The sequence below is a fragment of the Neopelma chrysocephalum genome, unplaced genomic scaffold (assembly GCF_003984885.1).
Source record: "Neopelma chrysocephalum unplaced genomic scaffold, ASM398488v2 Primary Assembly neopelma1_75, whole genome shotgun sequence".
In the NCBI taxonomy this organism is placed as follows: domain Eukaryota; kingdom Metazoa; phylum Chordata; class Aves; order Passeriformes; family Pipridae; genus Neopelma; species Neopelma chrysocephalum.
This window is the reverse complement of record NW_020897736.1, coordinates 13,863,551-13,890,233: the sequence shown is the minus strand read 5'-3', so window position 1 is coordinate 13,890,233 and position 26,683 is coordinate 13,863,551. Positions and strand designations below refer to the sequence as shown.

At 43.1% G+C, this 26,683-nt stretch overlaps 1 protein-coding gene across 3 annotated transcripts in view; it reads right to left on the bottom strand.

Moving 5' to 3' along the window:
- Positions 1–26,683, bottom strand: part of MAP2K5 (mitogen-activated protein kinase kinase 5) — a 128,155-nt gene that overhangs the window by 17,429 nt on the left and 84,043 nt on the right. For all 3 annotated transcript variants that reach the window (XM_027688438.1, XM_027688439.1, XM_027688440.1), the window contains 4 exons: positions 16,603–16,629; positions 16,257–16,289; positions 3,767–3,828; positions 1,466–1,511 (listed from right to left, as the gene is read on the bottom strand). In XM_027688438.1, the coding sequence (XP_027544239.1) occupies positions 1,466–1,511; positions 3,767–3,828; positions 16,257–16,289; positions 16,603–16,629 (168 nt within the window). The remainder of the gene's footprint in view (positions 1–1,465; positions 1,512–3,766; positions 3,829–16,256; positions 16,290–16,602; positions 16,630–26,683) is intronic.

The window sequence follows — 26,683 nt, the reverse complement described above, 5'->3', positions numbered from 1 at the left end:
CCCAAACGTGCATTTACAAACAGATAGAGGTTTTTATGAACCCCCATTCCATTGTTTTAATAGCTGAGCCACCCAGCCATGGCAGAATAGTGCACGAGGTAAATGTGTCTACGTCTCCAGAACCTGCTCCAAGTTTTCTCAGATGTGACTAACTGCAAGAATTTCCCAACCATCAAAAGTTAATAAAAAAAAAAAGACAAAATCAGGCAGGGTGGGTCTGAGCCCTTAGTAGGAGACACCACCCCAAAGTGGAGGGGCTCTGAGAAACCTGAAGCCTCATTTTACCAAGGTGTTTTAAGTAGGTACCTGACTGCAAATGTAGATCTGGTGAAGTTAATATCCTTAAAATTAGATTCACAGTTAAATACTTCCCTAACCAGGATCTCAGCTGAGACTAGGATTGTGAGATACCTGCCCCAGGGCATCTTCAGAGATTAGCCTTTAACTAGAGAATAGCTGCAACAGAAACACTTGTTTATTCTCCTTGCAGCTCCCAGCGTGGAAGCACAAAATGAGAGGATGCACAAGTGTCTTTATCTTGTTAAAATCCATTAGAACTACTCCTACATTCAAATTATTCCTATGCTAAAATTATTCCTAGATACTTCATCCCCAGAAAATATGATGATTTTCCATAAGGCTCCAAGTTACAGGAAGCAGCACATGAAGAAAAGCAATGACATTTAAAAATCAAAGATATTTGATGTGAGTCAGAGGGGATTATGACTCTTAGCTACAATATAAATTGCTGTAAATATTTGTAGTAATTGCTTGATATGGTGTTTTTCTAGCTGCTTAAAAACAGTCAAAACAGCACTAAATGCACAGCCACAAGGGACCAGCTTGAGAGCAGGTAGACTGTTATTGCCTCCCTGAAAAAATGACAATTACCAGTGGAAAAAAAGTGGTCTCTGAGCTCAGATGCCAACACTGAGAACCCTCCCATGGACAGAGCACAGCCAAATATTAACTCAATCTTCTGCAGCCAATATAATTTCATTTTCCATGAATCTAAGTGAAAACGGCAGCTCCTGCATTTAATTAAAATACACTATTTTGACCATATCCTCTGTTTTCAGTCTTCACATTTTGAAAGGTTAAGATGGCAAGTGCTGACAAAGAGTGACCTACATTAAGCTCTAATCCCTGGACATACAAACTGAGAAAAAAAAAAGTGTATTAACCATCAAAATGGTTTTGACTGAAACTCGATACTGGCTGTGAAAGTTCTCTGTGAGCTCCCCAAATCACAAGTGAACAGCAAAATACCCAACAGCTTCAGTGGAGTCATAATTCCACCTTTGGTTTGGGTGCCCTCTGTAAATATGGAACTGCTGCACAAGCCAAAAAGAGTTTAGATTTAAATCTGTACATACTGAAAAATGCAGGAAAAAAATGGACACACTTCTTTACAAATGAATAAAAAGTATTCACAGACTGAAGTGAAAATTGAGTTTTCACTTACCATTAAATCTTCAGGTGCTGGTCTTTCCTTTGGCTGCTTCCTCATGCTGTGTCATACAACACAATAAATATAAAATAAAAGCAACTGCTCAGTTATTCTACATGCTTAAATATTGAATTATCTTTTATATCTCTTTTATCACAGAGTGAAATTCGAGGATTTTTTTTAATGTTATCAGGTGCTGATGGAAGATTGGTCAAAAAATATAAATGGATTTTTCCCTCCCTTCCAGCCATCCCTTGTGGGATGGAGGATGTTTGTAACCATGTAAAGTGTATAAATACAGAGACCACTGAAATCCAGTCAGCTCAGAAGGCACAGGGAGAGCTGATTCCCATTTTTCTGGGGATTATGACACAAAGAATTATCCAAACAGGTGGGGGAGACAACTCCACCACTGAACAGCTTCGGGAGCACACGCAACACCCTGGGGTTTCTACCTTCATTTTTTCCCATTTATTTCCACCACCCTGCAGGGTGATAGTTCATTACCCAGCATTAACCTGTTTATAAGATCATGTTTCTCATCCGAACAGTCCTAGTTTTCCATGCAACAGGTGCAATTAGCTCCTGAAGGCTGTGCTGAGCTGCATGGAGGAACACAATAGCGTGGCACAGAGGTGACCATCAGGAGCTGCCCACTGACTAATTGGATTCAATCCAAGCAGCCAGGGTTTATGGCATAACTGGCATAAAGTCTGGGATGCTGCTCACTTGACATCCCTCATGGTTATTAGCAACTGATTGCTTAAATAATATACACTTTCATATTATTTGCTTTTTATAAGCAGTAATTCCTCCCACTGCAAAGCACAGCTAATATAACATTGTATAGAAAATACTGGATGATTTGTGCTGTAAATTGGAGATATTAAGGACACAATTTACCTTCCAAATAACTACAAGCCCCTCAAATAATCAAGCACCACAAGCTGTCTGAGGTAGCAGTTTAATCTGACAGTCCCAAGTAGCTGCGTCCCCGGGGAAAACAAGGCTATTAACCACCATCAGTTATGCTTCAGGTTGACATCTGTGGAAATTTTAACACAGGTTATCCCTCCCTCTGCCTCAATTTTTTTTTTTAAAAGGCCTGTCATCAATTTTTTTGGGGAGAGGATCAAAACGTGGAGCTCCATATACAGCAGTTGTGCTGCAGAACCCTCCAAACAGCCCTGGCCTCTGTAAGCTGAAACTATTGAAAACTGAGGCCTCTCTTACACAAACTTTAATTATTTAGTTCCTTTAATTAACCGATCATCAGACTGCTTTTTGTGCCTGGATTTGTTATGGGCCTGAGAGGTACTTTCTCCTGTATTATCCAGTCAGAATTCAGAGTTATTGGGTCACTCTGGCTGCGGTGGCCCCAAAATATGGCAGAAAACCCCAAATGTGCACAGCCCAACCTATAGCTCAGTGTGGGGCTTGGAGGAGGACACATCCCTGGAGCAGGACACACCCCTGGAGCAGGATTCCCTCTCCCACACATCTCATTTAGCACAGCTGAGCATCCAGCCCTGGGTGTGCACGGTCGCAGAAAAGACCCTTCTCCCTCAAACACATCCTATTTTTACAAAATTCAAGCTTATTTCTCTGCTGTACATAAATGCCTGCCCTTTATTTATTTTCTCTTCAGGGTAGTGTGGCAGCTAAAAAGGGATTTTTTCCCTTCACTTTGCTTCTTTTTGGATGTCTCACCCTCAGGATTTGTATCCTCTAGTCACTCAAGAACCGTATTCTTTATTCTACAACCTCCTCCTCTCCCCAATTCTCCTTTAATTTAAAAGGTTTTCAATGAACTATTCAGTTTTAAGGACAGAAAATATACCCAGTGGTGTGTTTTAAAGCACGACTCTCAGTAAAAATTACTTACTGAGAAGCCAATGAATTCATCAAGGCCTCTTTCCTTCTTAAATATCGAGGCAATTTTATAAGAAATATTTCTAGAAGCACTGACTGATGATATTATACACGAGTTTTTGCTGAGTCTTCCCCCTCCCTCGATGAGTTCTTGGGAGTCTCAGCCCCCATGTTCAGGGCAGGGTTTATTAAAACAGGGGATTAAAAAAAATAAAAAAATAAAAAAATAACCCCCTTGTAAGTACTTTTACGACCCTTTGTGTAAATAACGTTTACATAATTTAAACAGTTTGCTCAGCTTTGCTGCCCCATCTGCCCAAGGCCCCCAAGTCCCTGTTCTCTCGGAAAGGATGCAAGGAAAGCCATAAGGTCTCGGGGAGCTGTGGAGTTAATGACATGTATCATTTACATCCAGGGCATGGCATGTTTGCAAACTGAGCTCACCATTGAGTGATGAAGTGTACAAATGGCTCCGAGAACTCCCCGGCTGGAAGGACCGGCGATTCCTGGGATTGCAGCGGAACAAGGAGCGCAGGCACCAGGCAAAAGAAGAGAATTTTTGTTGGTTTTTGTTGTTTTTTTTTTTTAGGAGAGCGATAAAACAGCAACAACAAACCGAAAAAAACCCCCACCAAAAAACACAAACCCACAAAAAACCCACCCCGAGGAATAATAACCACGAAGCCCCCGTTTCACACTGAGAATTTGAGGGAGAAAGGTACAAATTCTTTGGAGAAACGTGTTATAAAACACTGAATTTCAACTAATGAGTATTACACAATGGGTAAAAACATGTGGAAAGACACTGAGGGGAGGTGAAAAAAGGACAATGATAGCCACAGGGTAAAAAGGAAGGTAGGGAAAGTGTAAATGAGAAATTAATGATTATTTAAGTAACACACAAATGGTCTTGTAATTAACAAAGAGCTGTGAAATTATTCTTGTGTTGACCTTTGTTTCTTTCCCTGCATTCGCTATTTATTTACACTCATGTTTATTTACACTTATTCATTTTAGAGCCTGTCCTCATATGCTGTCTGGGCAGGATTGAAAAGGCAAAAGAATTTTTAAAAGCAAAAAATTTACCAGGCTAGCAGTAGAAAACAACCAGCCAGTATTCAGGAAAGGAAAAAAAAAAAGAATTAAGAGCATAAGAGAGAGAGAAAAAAAAAAAAGCTTCCAAACAGGGAACAAACAACAGCACCATTTGCAAAGAAGGGCTTTACGAATTTAGGAGTTTTTCCAAGAATGACAGAGAGCTCCACTGTGTTTATAGTGTAACAGCTCAGGATGTAATGAAATTACACTGCAGAGTACTTTAACAGTGTCATCTCATTAGACCTACAGTTGGAACAAGAGAGCCACATAAAACACGCAGCTGCAAATGACTCCATTCTCATCTATTCTCATTTGCTATTAAAAATACCTTTCGGCGTCTTTTTTCCTCCCTGACATCCCTCCACAAAGTACCCTGCAAAGTATGATACATGCACCTATTTAAATTAACAAAGGAATGACTTATTTTAATCTCACTGTGCTTTGGAGTGCTTTGGCCATTTGGATGAGCAATATATCATTACATACAACCTTCCAGCGCTGCAGGCAAGAAACTCGGAGCGTGCAGCATTTGGTGGGAGCCAAACAATTTCTCTAGCACACAACTGTGTCAAATGCATGCATGTATTCATTATGGGGAAGGCGAGGAAATAGCTTTGATGTAGTGGAAAAAAGAAGATGATAAAAGCACCTCTGCAATGTGTGTGCCATTATCAATGGTGGCAGATAGACACGACTGCAGAGCCTCCTATGTGATTAGTAAATATACATATAATTGCTGTGGCCAATTATCAGAAAAATGAGATCGGTAATTACAAGACAGAAAATTAACTAGAACTCTTATTAAGGCTTTGTTTCCAATTCGAACAATTGGAAACTGCTGGAAAATACAATTCAATCAAAAGTAACTGAGGAGGAAAAGGAGAAGCCAAAATTGCTTTACAATTTTCAAAGACTTCCATTAAATACAGGGAGCTGTTTGATAGAACATGCCCAAATTCTCTTTGAACTCAGACCGGGTGAAGGAGAGGTTATTGTTTCCAAACTTATAAATGACAGCAAGAGAGGAGGGTTTGTGCTGGAGAGTGGAGGCAACACAAGGAAATCGGCAGTGCAATTAAACTTTCTCCACTTCAAAGAAGTAAATTATCCAGATTAATACAGAAATTGCCAGCCTTGCTCACGTGGAGCCCAGCAGGCTTTGCCTCTCCCCACCATCCTTTTCTCCTGCCCAGCTCAGCCTTCCTGGGCTCCCACCTGAAGCCACTGGGATGGACCCAAGGCAGGAAAGGTGGGAAATACTCCAGGCACATATCACAGTCCATGGGAGCCCGTTCCCTGGGGAACTGGCTCTGCCCAGCAATCTATCCCCGCTGGTTATTTTAAGTAAAAATGCAAGTGAGGAGCTCGTTCCAAGGTAAACATCCCCGTGACAGGGCTGCCAGCTCGGCTGGGCCGTGCTGGGGATCGGGATGGGCAGCCGCCACTTCACACTCATTTGGGAGGTGATAATTTCTGCATTCACAGGAGATGACAGACCCATAATCGAGTGAAACCTCATTATGAGAGGGGAGGAGAAGCTGCTGAGCTGCTCTGAAGCCACCAGCATCCTGCTTTGGTTATCCAAACCCTATGGGCTCATGCAGGCAAAGGGGAGAAGCAGCTCCAACATCAGCACAAAACCCTGGACCACACAGCTCCTGTCCTGCAGCACGGGCAGAGACAAGGGGCTCCTGCCTGACAAAATTTCACCTGGATGAAAGTAAATGTTAAATCCTATTTCTCTCCTTTTTTGGGGCACGTTTTTCTGTTCAGTGCAGGTATTTTCACCCCATGCTGGGCTACAGTAGACCTGTTGGCCACGGCCATGCCTCGGTTGGTTTGCTCTCGGGAGCTCAGGAAGAGATTGTGGGTGGAAGGGTGGACATGAACACTCACTGGATCTCAGTATGGAAACAAGATGCTTTAATCCCAAGGATTTTAGACTGGGCACACTCAATTTCATTGGACATTTGCCTGAAAAACTGAAAGCCTTTTGGGAGGTTCAAGGAGGTCAAGGTTGGATCTCGAGGACACCTCCCACTAGACCAGGTTGCTCAAGTATCAGGATGTGCAAATAGATCCTATATTGTATCCTGAGGTTCCCCAGATGTTGTCTGACACTCAAAGAGATGGGAATATAAGGAAATAAAGCAAAGCTACATTTCTCTACCAAGCAATACAGTCACATTTGATGTAACCACAGGAAATGTCCAGCTGCACCCTCATGACCTGCCTTATTTTCCCCACCTGCCCCATGAAATCACACTGAAGAGGGAAAGAAAGTAAAAACCCAAGACTTTAAGGGAGAGAAGAATAGATGTACTCAATTTTAACTGGGAAATGGATCTTCCATTCTCATTAACTGCTGTATCTTTTGACCAGTACCACGAAGACCTCGATACTGGGGATGGTGCTAAAGTGGTAGTAAAGACACAAACAGTTGTAAGGGTCAATGTACCATTATTCCCAAGCTTCCCTAAGCATCCAAGCAACATTTCCATAACTGGGATCTGCTGCAGGAGAAGACAAGATCAGCCTCTGCTTTCTCCAAATCAGCCCAACTGTGCACACAGAGCGAGACTGGGGAAGGGCAAGAGGAAAAAAGTTTGAGTGATGCCTTTGCCTTGTGAGTAATGAACAGTTCAAGGAGGTCAACCCATTACAACTGAAACCGTTTAATTATTAATTATGCACAATCTATGAGCAAAAGGACAAGTTCAGAATGTTTAATGTGTGGTAACTCCAACTGGACCCTCTCTTGGCATTTTGTTATTAGCACTTGTCAGCAAGGTGCTCAGGCAGAAAGGAAAAAAGCACAGCGGCAGAAAATCTGAGCCAGCAGGAGGAGGGAGGGCTTTAAACTTCAAACACTGCCCCTAATATTTAATTTATAGAGTGCCAAGGCTCTGGGATAAACCTTATTGACTTCCATGGAGTCAGGGGAAGCCACATTATCTAAATGAAGACCCAAGAATGAGAATACTGAGCAATCCTTCCCAAATCCCTCTCTTCTGAAGGCAGCAATAACATTAGGATCTGTATCTTGTTTATTTTCTGGACAAAGGAAGAGTGACCCACCTAACACTGTGTCCACAAGCCAACCAATCCTCTGGAACCTTTGTAATAAGAGCTTGAATTACACATCCAAGCACTATCCTCACCTGTTCCTCAAACCTACTATTTGAAATGTCTCCTGCTCTGTTTGCTATGCCCAAGCAGAGCAGAGGCAGAGATGCTACTGAAGCTCAGAAGATAAATAATGTCTAGCAAAAACACAAATAAACATGGATAAGGCAACTTCCCCCTTTTTTTCCTGTCCATCTTGAAGGTTTACATGGATAAATTCAAGAAGCAGATTCAACAGATACAGTTTGGAGCTGCTGATTTTTTTGAAAACATTCTCATGTCAATGAAATTTGGGGGTCTGCCAATATACACCTGAAGATCCCAGGCCTTACACACCTTCAGGGGTCTTACCCCCAACATATAATTTCTTGACAGCGAAATATTTTCTCAAAACAACTGGAAGGTCGAGATTTCTCACATCCTTTCTGAAGGAGAAAGCCCAGAACCTCCCTATTAGCAGGAAAATCAGCAAATTCAGCTTTCTCCCTAAAACCTTCAGGGTGGACACGGCAAAGCCCCCAGCTAAAAACCCACGTTCCTCCTCCCTCCTCCTTCAGGGCCAGAATTTATCCTGGGAAACCTCCAAACTGGGCAGAAAAAAAGGGGAGAGGTGCCTTATCCATCTTTGTGGGTTTGCTGGACACGATTTATTTCCAGCATCTCTGCTCCGCTCAGGGAGAGCAAACCCAAGGGACGATGGATGAGTCACCAACACATCCCTGGAAGAACCCTGTGGGGCACCAAAGCTTGGAATTCCCAGCGGGTCTGGGTGCAAACGGGTTTTATTCCCTCTCCTGTGCTGGCTCCCTGTCTGTGAAGGGTTAAATTTCCCCACTCCCCACAGCTCCTGCTGTTCTGCAGCACTCGTGCAGAAGGAGCTGCCATGGTCCTGTGGCTCCAGGGCCACAGGAGGGAAGTTACCAGAACCCAGCAAACCAAACTCCAGCTCCTCTCTCCTCTGGGCCTCCCCAGCATTCCCTGCCTTTGGAATTATCGGCTCCTCTGGGTACATACTCCTATTCTGCAACTCCTCCACTGATGCTGAAATGGCACTATTTAATAAATAATGTCTGTGCCTCACAAAGCATTTCTGGCTTAGCATTTCAGCCCACAAAATCTCCAGGATTAAAGAATTTTTATGCACTCTGGTTTCGCTCCTGCTCAAGCTTTCAAAAAATATATTTACTTTTCTGTAGGAGCTGTATTTTACTTTGTGGCCAAACAGTGATTTTTCATTTTAGACAGACAAGTTTTAGATGCACCAGAAATGCTGCCAAGTGCAATTACAGGTAACAAATGTGGTTACGACGAGACCAGCAAATGACAATATTGGACACGTTCAGATTTGATCCTACAACGACAACTTTCTTCCACAGCATTCCTAAAAAATATTTTATCTATCTATCTATCTATCTATCTATCTATCTATCTATCTATCTATCTAAAATCCATTTCTGAGTTTAGATTTACTCCTGCTAGGACAACTTTCCTGATTTTAGACATATAGATATATCTATCTACAGATATATAAAAACCCCATTTCTGACTTTAGATTTACTCCAGAAGGACAACCTTCTTCCACAGCATTCCTAAAAAAGGTATCTATACATACAAATAAAATCCAATCCTGACTTCAGATTTACTCCTACAAGGACAACTTTCTTCCACAGCATTCCTAAAAAAAGATTTTATCTATCTATCTATAATATTTTCCTGACTTTAGATTTACTCCTACTAGGACAATTTTCCAGGATGTTACATATATATAAAATCCATTTCTGACTTTAGATTTATTCACAGTAGGACAACTCTTCTGGATTTTATATATATATATATATAAATATATAAATAAATAAAAACATAAATCTATATATTTAATATATAAAAATGTGTATATATATATATAAAATCCATTTCTGAGTTCAGATTTACTCCTACAAGGACAACTTTCTTCCACAGCATTCCTAGAATATATATATATATATATATATATAAAACAACAACAAAAAATCCATTTCTGACTTTCTAGCCAATCTACTTCAAAGCTTTGCACAACCCTAATGGCAGGTGATTTCCAACAAATAACAAGTTGGCAGAAGCCAGCGGTGGCTGGAGGTGGCTCAGAGGCCCCGACTTGAAAGCGTTTCTGGGTCTGTCCCCATCCTGCTCCCGCCCCCAGCAGGAAGGTGAGGGATGATTACACCTCAGCACCAGGTCACTTCTTGCTCTTTTCTTAGTAGCAGGTGCCAAATGTGACAAATGATACGCGGGGGCATTTCGGTGTGAAGTTCTGTCCGCCGGGATCCGAGTGGCAGCAGGAAAACTCATTTATTTCCGGATCTCCAGCTGGATGGGAACCAAGGTCGAAAGGCCACTGTTTTATCCACCAAAACACTCAGCCTACCTTTAACACCCCAAATCACGTGAGGACCAGCTATTCTCTCAGCTCCCTGCTCCCAAAGTTCCTGGAAATATCAGTAACCTCCACTGGTCGGGAACACGTGCGGACGCTCCCGGTTAAATAATTCAGTGGGTACTTGGGGCTATTTGGTTGTTACTCCTGCAGATTTTGCTACTTGGGGGCCCAGAAGAGGGAAGGGAAGAAGTGGAGGAGTGTAATTAAGATCAGGAACAATCCAGAGCGTAGGACGAGGCATTTTCCCCCCCTTGCCTGTTGTTGGGGCTCTCGGAAGGGCCCGGCAATAAGCTGGGAAAACAGGTTAATCCTTTAGCTGGAACTGTAATTGCTTTTTCTCTAAAACAAACACAGGAATTTCTGCCTCTCCTTGCCGGTCTCTGGTCGATCATAAGGCAGCAGAGCACGGCAGTGTTTGGGTAGGCACACATCTCAAACACATCTCAAATAGCTGAGGCACCGCAGCGTGAAACGCGGCCTCTACCTGCGCACACCGAGGGGACCCCGGGAAAAACTAAACCCATTTGTTGTTCCCTTCCTTCCTCTGTACCCTCCCGATGCATTTTTATTGCTTTTTCATAAAACACCGCTGCAAATAATCAAGCATGACCATTGACATCCACAAGATTGAGTTTTAGGAACCATTAAATGAGCTTGCCCTCTTGGGAAGGTTCTTGCTCAGGTTGGTCTAAAGGTAATTATTCAGCAATTCCTACCTGTGGTTTTACCTTGTTCCTATATAAGTCTCTGAATCTCATACACTAGTAAGGTCACAGTTTCTGTCTCCATAAAACTATACCCTAAACCAACTTAACACAGGACAAATTATGGTGGGTTTGGGAACACACACACACACAAATGTGTGTGTATATCCTACGGAAATCTTCACAACTCCACAAATTTTCAGGTTTCATGCATTTAAATCAACACCTGCGAAATTCCTAAGGAAAAAAAATCAGATCTCGCTTCACTCTGAGCCTTTGGAGTTTTTTACTTCATTTATAGCAAGAGAAAAATGTAGCACTGATGTGGAAGGTTAAGGAATTCAGGACTCCAGAGGAAACACTCATCGTGTTATTTGATCAAGCTGAACATCCTGTGAATTTTTAAGGCTGTGCCATAGCAATAAATGGAGGGATATATTTAACCGTGTAAAAAAACCACTAGAAACAACTCTACAAATTACATGTATCAAGTTAATTCTTTTCCAGAGGAAAACTGGAAAATATATTGCCACTGAAATGCTTCACAGCTCAGCCTTAACTGAAGCTGCTGAACGTTTCTAGAGTAAGGATTTAAAAAGAGACAAAAAAAAAAAAAAGAAAAAAGAGGTCTTTGATTTGTGGAGTTTGGAAAGTCCTTGAGCTAGATTAAACTGCAGTCTTGTGAGACCGAGTATCTCTGTGGGGGCACTTAACAGAAATGCTCAAGAAACTCATGGAAAGCTTCTCTCTACTTACTCATGAAGCTATCAGGGTAAGGATTTGTGAGGACAACTAATTAATTTTCCTTCTCAATTTCTGCCTGACTCGTTAAAACAGGCAGGTTTTGCAATGCTGCCTCCTATTTGTAAGAAACAGGATTTGCTCTTGGAAGCCTTTCCCCCCCAAGCTTCTAAAGTAATTGGAATAATACAATCATGGAATCATGGAATATCCTGAGTTGGAAGGGACCCATCAGGATCAGGGTCCCACTTTTGGCCCTGCACAGGACACCCCAACAATCCCACCCTGCCCCTGAGAACATTGTCCAAACATTCAATTAACTTACCTAAAACTGACAGACAAAAATTGAGTTCTTTTTCTCCTTAATTCAATACAATTAAAAGCAAATAAACCAAAAGCAACAGTTAAATCACCACTGCAGGGAGACAAACCATGGCAGCTTTGAAACCAAAATGAATGGCAAAGACCTTCAAGATCATCAACTCCCACTGCCAACTCACCACCAAACCTTGATCTCAAGTGCCCATCCATGTTTTTCCAACACCTCCAGGGATGGGGACTCCAGCACTGCCCTGGGCAGCCCCTTCCAATGTCTAATCACCTTTCCTGGGAAGAAATTCTTCCCGATGTCCAACCTGACCCTCCCCTGGCACAGCTGGAGGCTGTTCTCTGTCCTCCTGTTCTTTGTTCCCTGGGAGCAGAGCCCGACCCCACCCAGCTCCCCCCTCCTGTCAGGGGGTTTTAGAGAGTGAGAAGGTCCCCCCTGAGCCTCCTTTTCTCCAGGCTGAGCCCCCCCAGCTCCCCCAGCTGCTCCTGGGGCTCTGTGGTTTGTATTTCCAAATGATCATCTGGAACAGATTCCGAGACAAAAACTTTTCACCGTTCCCTGAAACTGCACCTCGTGCTTGGGAAGCACAATGCTGTTCCACGACAAATTGTCTGGCTGCATGACCATGAGAGATAGGACAACATCTAGGACATCTTCCAAGCCAGGCAGCAGCTCCTGCTTCCAGCCTGACTCTACTCTCCTCCATGCAGGAGTGTTCTGGAAAGGCTGCACACGCAGCAAGCGACGCGCGTCCTTCCCAATGGGAATCATCTGCGCTGCTTAGCGCTTCCCAGACAGCTTTTCCTGGAGTTGGAGACAAACTCAGTTGAGTGCTGGAATATTAAATGGCTCTCAGCTCTCAAATAACAGCAGCCTGCCTTTATTGCTGGCTGTGGCAGGATGAACTCCATTACCAACGAGTGTATCCTCATCTTTGGACCAGGAGCAGGAATCTTGTCATGGTAGGAGATGCTGCTCCAATTAGGACTTGCTTAAATGAGCGTGTCTTATTTGTAGCTGGATCAGATCTCACTATAAGTCACCACATGTTAAAAAATAAAGGTTCTGGCAGGCATGTTCCCTATTCACACAAAGCTCCAACACTAATTCTGCCATTAAAAAATAATCCCAGAACCGATGTCATTAACAGCCCGATAACATGATTTAACAACAACAAACATCAGGCACAGTTTGCTGGGATTTGAGAAGAACCCCCGTGCCTGAGGTTTTTTTTGTTCAATTCTCCTGCTTCTCGAATCCCTTATTCATCCTGCAGAATTGCTGAAAGTAAATTTGGGTCCTAGAAAATGAACAAACAGACTTTTTAAGCTGCCAGAGTGACCCGGCACGTCTCATATATTTAGCTGAGAGTTTCAAACTGGCTCCAAAAATCTCACTATGAAGAACATCTAAAAACTCCCATGGACAGTTTTCATTCCATAGTATGCCATCTTACAGAGTTTGATGAAAGTTAAAGATACCTAAGGAATAGAGAAACAACCTCTTAACTAGTTCAGTCATTGACAAATCACAGAATCCAGGACAGTTTGGGTCGGAAGGGACCTTAAAGCTCATCTGGTTCCACTCCCTGCCATGGGGAGGGACACTTTCCACTGTCCCAGGTTGCTCCAAGCTTCTCCAACCTGGCCTTGGACACTTCCAGGGATGGGGCAGCCACAGTTTCTCTGGGCAGTTCAATTTAATTAATCCCATGAATTAATGATTACGAATGAACATTAACTTGGATTCTTACTGAATTTTGGTTTAACAGTTCTAAAAACCCAGTGAATACCATTATAACAAGCAACTACTAGAAAGAATCAAGGTCTCCATTTCATCATTTTAAACCATTTTTAGGTCCTGCTGTGTCAGGCTCTGGAGTTTTCAGCTGGGTCCAGGGGGAAGGACTGGGGTAAGACCCAGTTTCAAGAAATGCTCTCTTCTACAGAGCTGGTTCATAATTTTAGGAGCCAAAAGTCCAAATCATTCTCCCTCACATGAGAAATATTAATATATATACTAGAAACAAACAAAATACACGTGAAGGGACTTGAAAAAAAACACCCAGTTTTCAACTTTGCAACGATCCCTACAAATTACCACCGTGGCACGGAGCCATGTGGAGACTGCAGGTTCTGGAGGCAGCTTGATCCCACCCTGGCAGATCTGCTCCTCCCTTATCCTGTGACACCGTGGCTCGTCCTGAAGCCCTGCCATGATGGGAGCACTGCTGTGCCCCATCTGTTTGGAAAAGGCAACCTACAGATCATCCCTTGCTGTTCTGATTGTCATCGAGGCAGGTGGGGAATTCAGCACCAGCATCCGGGGCTTCCCGTAGTGAAGCAGGAGAGGAGCCCTGCTCCTCCTGTGAGTTTTAGGACCTCCTCAGAGCCGAGGGCAAAATTTGACCCAAAATAATCAGTCTTACAGCACTAAGCATTTCTAATCCTCGGTGCTCATGGTGGCAACAACAGCTGAGCAATATCAGGAGCACAGAGACTTCCCCCCTCAGCAGGTCCTCGCGTGGAAGAGCTTTAGCCCCATAAGCAGGTCCTCCTGCCATTCCCCTTCTTACAGAAGAAAAAAAAACCAGAATAGTCACAAGTTAAACACATTTTGCCCTAAAGTCTTTGTACACAAGGCAGGAGGAGCTGTTAAAGTCAGCACTATCCAGGAGCTAGCTCAGAAAACCCCTTTAATATAAATGTTCTCTGCGACACCGTCAGGCCGAGAATTTGCACTTCCAGTTGTGGCAGCCACCACCTAAACATTATATATCTTATTAAATGACCTCCTAACAATACACACAGAGCAAACTACACTACAGAGCCCATCCATTCTGCTCTTCCCCCGGGCTCTAAATGTTGTGGAAGGTGAGTTCCATTTAGACATCGAGTGTGTTCAAAACAAAGCGAGCGGCACTTAAAGAACTTTCAGCTGAGCTGTGCTCTGTCACCTTGAGCCTTAACATGCCCACACACACAGAGCACATCCTGAACCACCAGCTCAAGAGAATAATAGTTCTGTGGCGAGCTGAGGGACACAAAATAAACTAAAATACATCTCAAAATGCTAATGTTGAAGTTAACTCGGCACTCGGATGTTTAAAGGCTGCACGAAGTTCCTTAGTTAATGTTTTTCTGAGAAGACTGGAGCAATTCTAATCCTGAGGACAAGATGTGAAAGCTGCCAGAAGGTCCCTTAGATTGGAAAAGACCCCTAAGATCATCAAGTCCAACTGTAATCTACCATAATATGAGCTCTTCAGGGCTGTGTTTGAGAACAGTCGGCTCAGATTCAGGCACAAGGACCAATTGAAAAGCAGGAAAACAGGTAAAATAGGAGCATCTTTAACTGGCCTTCTTGAGGATGGAGAAGGCCTTTTGGTGGTGGTAGACACAGCACTGGTGTGCCTCAAAGATGTGTGTAACGGGAATAATGATGGATGGAAAAGATTAAAGAACCAGAATTGCCTCAAAAGCACCCAAAGAACCAGACCACCATAAAGAGCCAGGGCAAGGAGTTGGGAGACTGGGAGAAACTTTCCTTTACACAAAGGATACTTGTTCATTTGGATTTGAGGGCATCACTCAAAGCCCAAATGGCAGTTTTGGGAAAGAAGTTTAGCTAAGGCACGAAGTCATTCTCTAATGAAAGGACTCACTGCAGGGGAGCAGGTCAGGCAAGGAGATGGAGACACAACCCAGGCTGAGGACTTGGCTCACATCAAGCTCAACAAACACGTGGGACAGGGTGGAAGTAGCTGGATGACACATTTGAGACCCTCAGCCTGATGAGCTGGCAATGACGTTGTGCCAGAGGCTGAGGCAAGTCTTTAAACAGCTATGGCTCCTCTTTTCTTGTTGGAACTTCCCAGTTGGCATCAATGTCCTATTAAATAGTAAAGACAAAGCAAAACTGGCAGCAGTCTGCCCTCAGCTACTGTCTTATTGTCAAGAGTTGGGACCCTGCTCCCACCTCAGCTGGGGAGGGAGATGGGACAAGCAAAGTGTTTCACTCAAGAAATGGGATGCTTGCCACCTGACATCCAGCCTACTGCTCCCACCTGCATCTCCTGCACCCCAGCTTTTTATTCTGTCCTTCTGACTGAACAAAAACAATTAGATGATGCTTTCCTGCTCACACATCACTTTTCTCTCCTTGTTAAAAATCCTTTTTTTTTTGCCTTAAATCACCCATGTTAAAGACTTGAATGTCTCTGTTCCAACCCATTGGCAAACGCAGAGGAACAGCTCACAAACTGAAGCTGAGGCTTGAGGACCTCAACAGCTCCAAGGTCTGGCCTGTGAGACACTCAAGGCTTTGAAAAGCTCCATATTAAAAGCAGAAAACCAGCATAAAGTGGGACGAGGCCAGTGCATGTCTGAGAGCTCCAAGCAGCACAAGGCAACTCGTGCTCGGAGGATGTTGGGCATTGTGCTTCATTAGGAAACAAAATATAAGCTTTCCAGTCCATTAGGAATGACTTTAGGAGTGAAAGCACATAAGACGACGACTCACCTCATCAACAATGCACTGCAATAACTGGAGAGGCTGCAATGGGAAGGAGAGAGGGGAAAAAAGTATTAGCCTATATGCAATATCTTTACAGTGGAGTGGAAAGAAAAAATCATTAATGCAATAAAATATAGCAAGATTAATCAACAGCAGCAAACTCTTATAAAAACATTGATGCTCAGGATGTTCTATTATTTCTAATGGTACCTAATCTAATACAGGCAGTTAAAGGTTTGCATTTTCTTCAAAATGCAATTTGCTAAGTTTAAAACAAGGCATTCAAGCATGCAGAGGGAGCAGCCATCAGGAAAAAGAAAAGTGAATTTTTTTCTGAACTCATAAAGCTTACCATTAAAGATCCCTGGTTTTTCTGAATCTGAAAAAAGACAATATGTAATTAGCATGTCATAATCAAAATGACTCACTTGGACACATTATGATCACTGAGAGAAAATTATTGCATCGCTGGTGGCAATTTGTGGGCATGTGTTAACACAATTTACATAATGAAAATACACAAATGTTAATAGCTCGCTTCTCATTTATAGGCGAAAGTCAGCAGAATGTTAATTTCACACAACACTTTTTAGTACCCTCCAGGTTGTATTAGAATAGGAAGAAAAACCATAATCCATTTCAAAAGGCTGTTTACGATTCAGATATAAATAATGTTTTATATTGCTAGATTGTGAGCACTGGGCTTAATGTTGCAATCATTGCTAATGTTATGAAGCTCACTCTTTTTAAATTAAAAACCGATTTATTTAAAATTGAAATTAAATCATAGTCAGAAATTAGAATTTTGGATTACTGCCAGGCTCTGCTCACAATCCCTTTTTTGTGAAGAAAACTTTAATTATGTGGTTGAAGTATCTACTGCTGCTCAGGAAAGCCTTTAATACTCCGCTTTCCCCCAAGTTTCTGATCTACTCCAACCCAGTTTTCCTTCCACTCTCAGTAGAACATCGTGAGTAAGTTTGAGGAACTTTGTATTGTTTTAAACAGCAAAGGGAAGACTTTTCTTAGTCGTCTCTGAGCCTTTCTGAATTTATCATCTGAATTTTAACATCCATTTTGTTGTGAAATTCATTCACAGTTTGTAACACCGGACCCTTCTATTGATTACACAGAGCCCCAAAATATCCTGACCCACTTTGGCAAAGCACCTTTTGCTCCCAAAAAGAAACAAAGGCAGAATCCCAACACAAAGAAGGAAACACAAAGCCCGGAGCAGAGACGTCCGCCTGGATTTCGGGACGCTGCTATTCCCAGAATTTCCGTGTGCACACCATTTCTAATGGGTGTGGATAATTAATTACCTCTTTTTCCTCACCAGACACAAAGTTGCTGCCAACCCAAGGCGATCCCAACGCAAACAGAACTTGGTCCTGGGTGAAAATGTTGTTCTTCCAACCCCGTTTCCTTGGCTCTCTCCCTTTCCATTTCTCATTCCCATTGTCCAGTGCCATGAGGAGGGATGCTGCTGAGCTGCCATCAGCTTTGGAAGTGCTCTCCCCCAACACCCAGGATCCTCCAGTAACACTTTACAGGTAGTAAAATGCAATATAGAGGAGGGGGAAAACCAGCACCAAGAAAAGAGCTGGTGTTAAGCACATCGAGTCTTTTATTAGTGTATTAGCAGCCCAGAAAAATCAAGTTTCTGAGGATAATTCTATTTTTTTCCAAGGAAGAAAATAAAATAATAAATAGACAGAAGCAGCTTGTTACATTTTTAATGGTTAACCTCCATCTATCACAACTCAACAGAATAAATTTGCTGCTTTGCATTATTGCTAATAAGCAAAATATTTCCTGGCTGTAAAAAGCCTTTTTTTTCCTCCTTCCCTTCCAGATGTTAAATGACAAAATAGACTCAGCTTATTCAACAGGGATGATTTGGAGCTTCTTTACATTAGTGCACACGAACGGGCGACTCGGATTTTTATCCAAACAGAGCATCACTCACGTTTCCTCACAGGAAAAATAGGTCTTGTCATGAAAAGGAATAGAGGTGGGGTCATCTAGAGTGGCCCCAACATGGAGATGATTACATCCAATTTCAGACCAAGATTTAAAATATCATTTCTAATAAAAGCCCTGGGTGCTCCTAATGAAAGATGGATCCAGCACAGATCCAAGTGGTGGAGGATTCTCCCCGTGCCACGGGAACCCTCGGCCGGAGCCGGGCCCAGCCGTGTCCCTGCTCACACACTCCCCCCTCCCCAGCCTTTATTACACAGTTCTGAGAGCCACAGATTATTTGGAGATCATCTTCATAAATTTTGCATTAAGGTGGCTGTGCCAGTACCTGGAATTGATTCAAAATGCTTAAGACACTCAATTACTTTTTAACACTGTTACCCCATGTAATGACATATCTGCTATTTCCCTTGCATTTGATGATGCAACATCATTGTAATTGATTCATTTTCTCAATTAAATAAAGCTCCTGAGCTCTCCTCTCTGCAATGCCACCGAGACTCCCCACTTAGATGTATTACCTATTTTCCCTGCCTCAGATATATTGCCTGTGAGGCCACGCTCTGCTCCTCCCTCAACTCCACCAGCAAATGCAACGTTCCAGTCGTATTTTTCAAGTTGGGAACGGCGATGAACTTTGCTGTATTTATATTAGGCATATTTTTCACTGTTAAAACTCTGTTGTTTACCTTTTTCCAAGCTCCCATTATTGGGCAGCTTCAGAAACCCATAAACCAAACCTGACCGCCGACAACTTTACAGTCGCTGTTTCTCCTTTTGCCCACAGTTCAGGAGAAAGGGAAGCAGCCACTTTTATTGAACATTAAAAACTCTTTTAAAAGTACTTATCATAACATGTTTTCTCCTTTTTTTTCCTTCCCCAGCTGTTGGGTTTTCATGTGCTGCTGGGAGATGAGATGTTCATCTTCAGGGATCCAAGTGCAGTGGCCGCAGCTCCAAAGCTGGAACGCTTGGTGTTGTGTTGTTATCCCACATGATGCCCAAAAAACTTGGGGATCAGGAAGGAGACTGTCATGGTCATGTTTTTTTACATTTTCTTTGAAGAATTTTAAATAGTGAAACGGTAGCAGTGACCCAACTGAAAACCCCGAGTGAGAGGAAGACAAAAAAGGGCTCAGAACACATTTTGAGGGGATCAAGAAACACTCTGATGAGCTCCTGAGAACATCCTGCATCCAGCTCTGGGACCCCTCAGCATCAGAGGGATGTGGAGCTGCTGGAGCGAGTCCAGAGGAGGCCACAGAGATGCTCTGAGGGCTGGAGCCCCTCTGCTCTGGAGCCAGGCTGGGAGAGCTGGGGGGGTTCACCTGGAGAAGAGAAGGCTCCAGGAAGAGCTGAGAGCCCCTTCCAGGGCCCAAAGGAGCTCCAGGAGAGCTGGAGAGGGACTGGGGACAAGGGATGGAGGGACAGGACAAGGGAATGGCTTCCCACTGCCAGAGGGCAGGGTTAGGTGGGGAGGCCCTGGCCCAGGTTCCCCAGAGAAGCTGTGGCTGCCCCTGGATCCCTGGAAGTGTCCAAGGCCAGGTTGGATGGGGCTTGGAGCAACCTGGGATAGGAGAAAGTGTTCCTGCCCGTGGCAGGGGGTGGAACGAGATGGGCTTTAAGGTCTTTTCCCAACTGAACCATTCCATGATCTTTCTCATCTCAGAAAAGTCACTTCAAGCCTTTCACCACCAACACCCTCCCTGAGCCTTGACAGAAGAACATCTCGAAGTCCTGCCCTGCTCACCATGGAACACCCATTGCTCAGCAGCTTCTGTAAGCTTCTCACATGCAAGTGAAATGTTTGAAATTTGCAGAACTAGATCTCCTATTTGATATTTTTGAACCTGTATTGTATCTGCTGCGTGTTCACTCACTGCACGTGACAATTTGTGGTTTGCAGAAGGAGGGCAAATGATAAATAAATCCATCCCATTCCCAGCCTGTTTCTCAGGCCATGGAATATCAGTGGTATCTGGATAAACCACTCCACAAAGCACACCCTCCAAAAGGTTTTTTTCCAAGGTTGGTTAAAAATGCCAAAGTTTCTCTCCTGTTTCATCTCCCATTTAATGAAAGCCTCTGGTTATGAAAAACAACTTTTGACAGACCATCAGGTTCTGTTCCTGTCTCCATGGAGATCCTTTGGCCGGGAAGTGGCTGAAGAGACCTCTCCCATCCCTTTCCCATCCTATTCACCAGCACAATCAAGGAAACTCAAATGAATCCACCCCGGGTAACTTGGAGGAGTCACCAGCTACAGCTTTAATTTTCCCTTTTACTCTCTGGAATTAGGACTTGCCCTGGAGCTCTTGTTTGAGAGATTTGCAGGTGACCCAGGGTTAGATCTTCCCATATCAGTTAACAAATTTTCTCTTTACATATATACTGCTTTTCAAGCTACTGGTATTTTTTTTTTAAATAGAAAAATCCATATACCAACAAATCATACAGTTATGATTTTTAAGGGAGGCTTCACATTCCTTTTCCTAATCCAGGAAACTGTGGATTTGAAAAGTAGATAGCACTTATTTTTAATCTGTACAAATGAGGGTGTAGTTTTATGGAAGAGCAGAAACCACAACCATTGTCTCCTCCTGACAAATGCTTTGTCTCTGCCCTGATACAAAAGGAAAAGGAATATGTAGATGTGCTGATTTCCACGTGGTCTCCACCACCATGGGTTTGACTCTTCCTTTGGAATTAAAACATGATCTTCAGATATATTTTACAAATTCTTGTAAGATTGCAATTGGTTCTATTTCTGCAAGAAGTCAAAGTACCAAACCAATAAGACTGACCCCCCCAATCTACTCCTGATTTCCTAAACACCCTCCCCATCCCAATCCATGGATTTGGCACATGGCAAATTTCAACCACTGCCACGAAACAGACAAAAAAAAGAATGAAAATTATTTCAAAATAAAAAAAAATAGACAATTCACAACGACCTTAATATTAAATATATTCTCACAATTATATTACATTGGTTTTCCCCAAGGTCTGCAAACAAATTTATATAAAGAGATTATTTCATCCACCATTGAACTGCAGCCACTTCTCAGAGAAATCTCTTTACCAGAGTTTAGAAACACAAATTCAGCAAAGTGGGCATGAAAAACTCCCCACTGTTGGAAGGATTGTGGTAACGATAACTACCACCAACAAGAACTACTACCAACAGTAACTACTACCAACAATAACTACTACCCTGGAGTAGGACCAGGATGCTCATGACAACACATTCCTCAGTCAGCAGGAGGATGGGACAAACAAGTCTTTGGAAAACCAGTAAATTTAGCAAACTGCTGTTAAAGATCTTGGAATCAGAGAATCATTCAGGTTGGAAAAGATCTCTAAGATCACTGAGTCCAACCAGTCCCCCACTAAAACACGTGCCTAGACCTTGTTCCAAGCATCACAAAACAGGAATAAGTAGAACAAAGGGTGGTCAACCAGAAACCAAATAAAGGTTTTGTTTTAACCAGCTCTTGCTTCATGTCACCCTTGTTTATCAAGTTTAACAAAATGCCAACCATGATAATAGAGAGGAATAGCAGGAGAACCTAGAAAACTGATCCCAACTGAGCAGGGATTCAATCACAGAATCTCCCAAGGGTCCCACAAGGATCATTGAATCCAAATCCCGAAAAACTGAAAGGACAAAGACTGTAGTGAGATGTCCAGGGAGGAGGAACAGGCTGAATCACACAAGGCTATCCTTCCCCTCTGTGCCTCAGCCTGGGCATCCCCAGGGAGCTGTGGGACAGCTGGGCAAGTTCAAAATAAAACCACAACAGACAGAAATCCAGAGAGACCAAAAGAACTGAGATCTTCAGACCAAAGACAAAAGCATAACCACCAACCCTGCATCCCTTCTCCAGGTTCTTTCCACACACAACTACAATTATTCCCTGCAGCAAGGAAAACCTTTCCAATAATCAAGCAGAGGAATAAATCATCTCAGGAAACACCTAATACCAGGAGGGTTGAAGAGCAGCAGATGAATATCCATCAGGATTGTCCCTCCTCCTCAACACAGCCCCGGCTTGAAAAGAAACAGGTCAAATGTCGATTGCTAAAGTCTGACACTTCTCTATCCATCTAGAAAAATCCTGGGCTTCCTCTGAAGAGCTGCAAAATCAACTGTGGTCGCTGCAGATGAGACAATCCCAGCGACAGCTGAAAGGAAATAACCCAAAGCAGTAAAAATCTGGGCACATGAGTGGAGTTTTCTAAGCAAACTGAGGTGCTGAGTGGGATGAGGCACCACACTGTGCAATGAACACCCTCTCCTACGTCCCTGGACTGCCCACAGCAGGTCACATCACACTCTCTCATGAATTAAAGCCACAGTTCCACAGGGGTGGCAGAAGAATGGATGCCTGGGAGGGGACCTAGACCTCAAAATCATTCACTCTGACTCTGGGCTTTGGGGCTCCTCAGTATTTTGAGCAAACACCACCCTGCAGAGAGAAGAGATGGCCACGTGTGCTCCTACAAGTCATGTTGAATGCAGCCCTCAGCCTCTGGCAGAGGAAACCAGCAGTCTCTGGAGGTAGAGCAAACATTGGGATTGCTGTGCCCACCTCCAGCAGTGCCCCACAACCTCAGGGACCCCTGGGAGCAGGCACTGATGTCCCTCCCCACCATCCACTTCTGAGCTCCCACAGCTGCCCCCTTGGTCAGGAAACAGGTGAATGGAGCCCAGATCTGCTGCAGCCTTGTCTGGTCACCTCCAGGTCCTGGGAGACTCGGGAGGAACCACATCTGCTCCTCATCCCAGCCAAGAGAGCCTGCTCCTGTGGCTGCCCCATCCCTGGAAGTGTCCCAGGCCAGGTTGGACAGGGCTTGGAGCAACCTGGGCTAGTGGAAGGTGTCCCTGCCCATGGCAGGGGTTGGAACAAGATGGTTTTCAAGGCCCCTTCCAACCCAAACCATTCCAGGATGATGAGAAATCTTCAGTAAATCCAATATTTGCTGATGGTTCACCAACCACACAAACCCATCCACCCACTGAGAGCTCTTCTCCCAGGTTTCAGTTCCCGTTCATTGACATCCACTGCAGGAACCAAAACTGGGAGAGATGCTTCCTTCCACATCTCCCATTCCACAGAAGCACCAACTCACACAAGAAATCCCTCAATAATTGTAAAAATATCACTGAAGAAATGTCAGTGTTTCATGGAAGTCCAGAATGGTTTGGGTTGGGAGGGTCCTTAAAGACCATCTCGTTCCACACGAGACAGAACAAATCCTGGAACATCAGTCACAAAACCCTCTGCTCCCTCAGCCTGCTTGGAATTCTTAGGATTAGAGAGAAAAAAAAGTACACATCAGTCTTTCAAGATTCCAAGCTAATAATCCACTCTTAAAACACACACAGATCATATTAAAACATATAAAATAAGTTTTTACTAGTTACCTACATTTCCACACTTGGGCATATTATTAAAATGTCAATTTTACATTAAAAAAAAAAATCAGACAGGAAGATTAAAGTAAATAAATAAAAATTTCCCTTTATGCTTCAGATTCTGAACAGATTTTTTTTTTAACTTTCCTAAATTCTCTCCATTTTTCAAACACGAAAACACCTCTGGGAAAACTAAAACTGAATTCAAATTTTACCGCAAGTTTCTAAGCAAATTTAAGTTCAAACTTAATTCTAAGGAGAAAAAATACAATAATATAATAAAGGAAAATGTATCTGAAGTATATTATGAGGAATGATTTATATAAAACCCACGTTAAGAAATTAGGAAGCGTTTAAAAATAATAGCAGCTGACTTCAAATATTGTCGGTGATTTCTGGAATATACCATAAAAGCAAGAAGATTTGCAGAGATCTATCATATTTAGGATATTATACAACAATTTAATTCACTATTTTGGCATTAGCATTTGAACAGTGTTTAATGTCTTTTAAATGGTTCGATGTAATGATAGATCTGGAAGACAAAACATTTCTTTCTTCCTGGGAAACATGCTGCAACCCAGCCTCAATTTATCCCCCTAAAATAAATGAATGCTTAAAGGATGTTTCTGTCAATTGAATAAAAAAAAAACAACAGTAAAATGGTTATTTTACATCCCAACTTAAACTAAGCATTTTTTTGCCTTGACAACCTGCTCCCATTTAAATGAAACCAGGCCAAACGTGGTCAATAGTATGGATTACAGAGAACAAAAAGAACCTTCCACCGTGTTAATACAGGGATCAGAAAGCAGTAACTTCATTTAGAAGCAGGCAATTATTTAGCAAAGATGCAGCAAAAGGAAAATGAATGTTTTCCAGGGAAGCTCCAGCTCCAGGAGCCCTCGGACCCACAATTAAATCCTACGTGCAGAAATCACAGCGAGGGCACGATCTGCTGATGGGAGGAGGCAAAGGAAACCTTGCAAAAAAACCTCAGCTTTGGGATCAGAAAGAAAATAATAAAAATAATAATAATAATAAAAAATTAAAAATTCAAGGTGTTTTCCTGCTGGAAAAGGGAGCCTTGTCCTGGCTGGGGGCTCATCGTCCCCCCGGAGCCGCGGGAAGGATTTGCTCCAGCCGAGGATCCGGCCCAGCACACCCGGAATATTCTGCATTGTCTCTCCGCTGCTTTTGAAATGCTGGGATGTGGGAAAAGTACAAACCTTTCCCTGCCAGGAGGAGCAAAAGGCCTTTTTCTCTCTCACTGTGGATTTTTTTTCCACCCTCCCCCCCCGTTTTATTTTCTTAGGAAGCAAAGCCACGGCAAATCTACAGCGCCCGCTTTCCTGGGCTGTAAAATTCCCTGTTATCCACTCCTGTTTCCTTTGCAGTGGGATTTAAGGATTCCTCTTCCTCGAGTGATATGCCATCGTTTTGTGGAACTACCAGGTCTGACAGGATTGCCTCTCCCAGTTCCAGCGCTGGGAAAAGGAAGGGGAAAAAGCTCAGAGTAGAAAAAAAAAATCCAAAGGAAAATCCAACTATAACTAAATTCTTCCCTGATTTATTCCCATTATTTATCCTGCTGCAAAAATAAACTCTGTATATTACAAAAAGACCCTTAAATTGAGGTCTCTGGCATTTTTGAAACAACTTCTTGGAATCCTTGGCCGATCTATTTTAACAAATATCATCCCCTGCGTCCATCATTTCTCTTGTCTTTTTGATCTCTTTTTCTTCCCCCCCCCCCCACTTATCACGTTCTTTATTTGAACCAGATTTTTAACAGATAATCTTGCTCGTTATAACAATATCTTGCTTGCATTTTATTCAAATAATTCTTAAAAACAGCTTAAAAAGCCGTTTGGAATAACATCAAGCTCTCCATCAATCACAGGCAGAAATTCCGCTGGCGGTTGTATAAACATCAGATCAACTCCGATGTCTTCAAGGATTTCAGAGTGAACCATAAAAAACTCCATTAACTTCTGACAAAGAATGCAAATTAATCACAACATGGGGTGAAATGAAATTAAAGGCTCTTTTCTAATCAATGACAAGGCAGGATGAAATATTTGGTCGCTCTCTCTCCGCGTTCCGGCTGCCGGGATGCTCCCGTTTTTTTTTTTGTTGTTGTTGTTTTTTTCTCCGGGATGGGAAGGTGTGAGCAGGGCAGGGATTCACCCGGGGTGGCTCTTTAGCCCTCCCCATCCCTACAGCGATTTGCTTACAAGTCGCCCAGGCTTCGGAAAACACACTAATCATCCGAATCTCAGGTGCATCCAATTTGTTATTCACACTCTCCCGATGCCAGGGAAAAAAAAAAAAAGAAGGAAAAAAAAAAAAGCCTGGCGGAGACAGATGCACCGGGATCCTTAAATGACAGTTTTGGCCTCCGGAAGTGCGATCGCTACAGCAAAATCTAGTACAGCCTCCAGGTGAAATGTCTGGAGCTCCATATGGAGCAGGGAAAATTATCAACAAGATGAAAATCGCTGTAGCAGCGGGGAGCCGGAATTTAACAAAAAAAAAAAGAAAAAAAAAGAAAAAAAAGGGATACGGGGAAGGAAAAAAAAAGAGGGGAAAAAAAATTTAAAGATGAGGAGGCAAGAGAAGTAATAAATTAATGGGGTGTGAAAACATTCAAAGCTTTACAATACTGGGGGCAGTGTTTGCTCAGATTTGGGGGGGGAGCGGCAGGATGGGGAGGGGCTGGGAGGGGAAAAGGGGGAGCAGTGGGATAGGAAAGGGGGATGAAAATAGAGAGCAGTTGGATGGGAAGGGGAGCAGTGGGATGGGAAGAGGGATGAAAAGTGGGAGCAGTGGTATAGGAAAGGGGAGCAGTGGGAAAGGGATGCAGTGGGATGGGAAAGGGGGATGAAAAGAGAGAGCAGTGGGATGGGAAGGGGAGCAGTGGGATGGGAAGAGGGGGAGCAGAGGGATGGAAAAGGGTGGAATGGGAAAGGGAAGCAATGGGAAAGGGGGAGCAGTGGGATGGGAAAGGGTGGAATGGGATGGGAAGGGG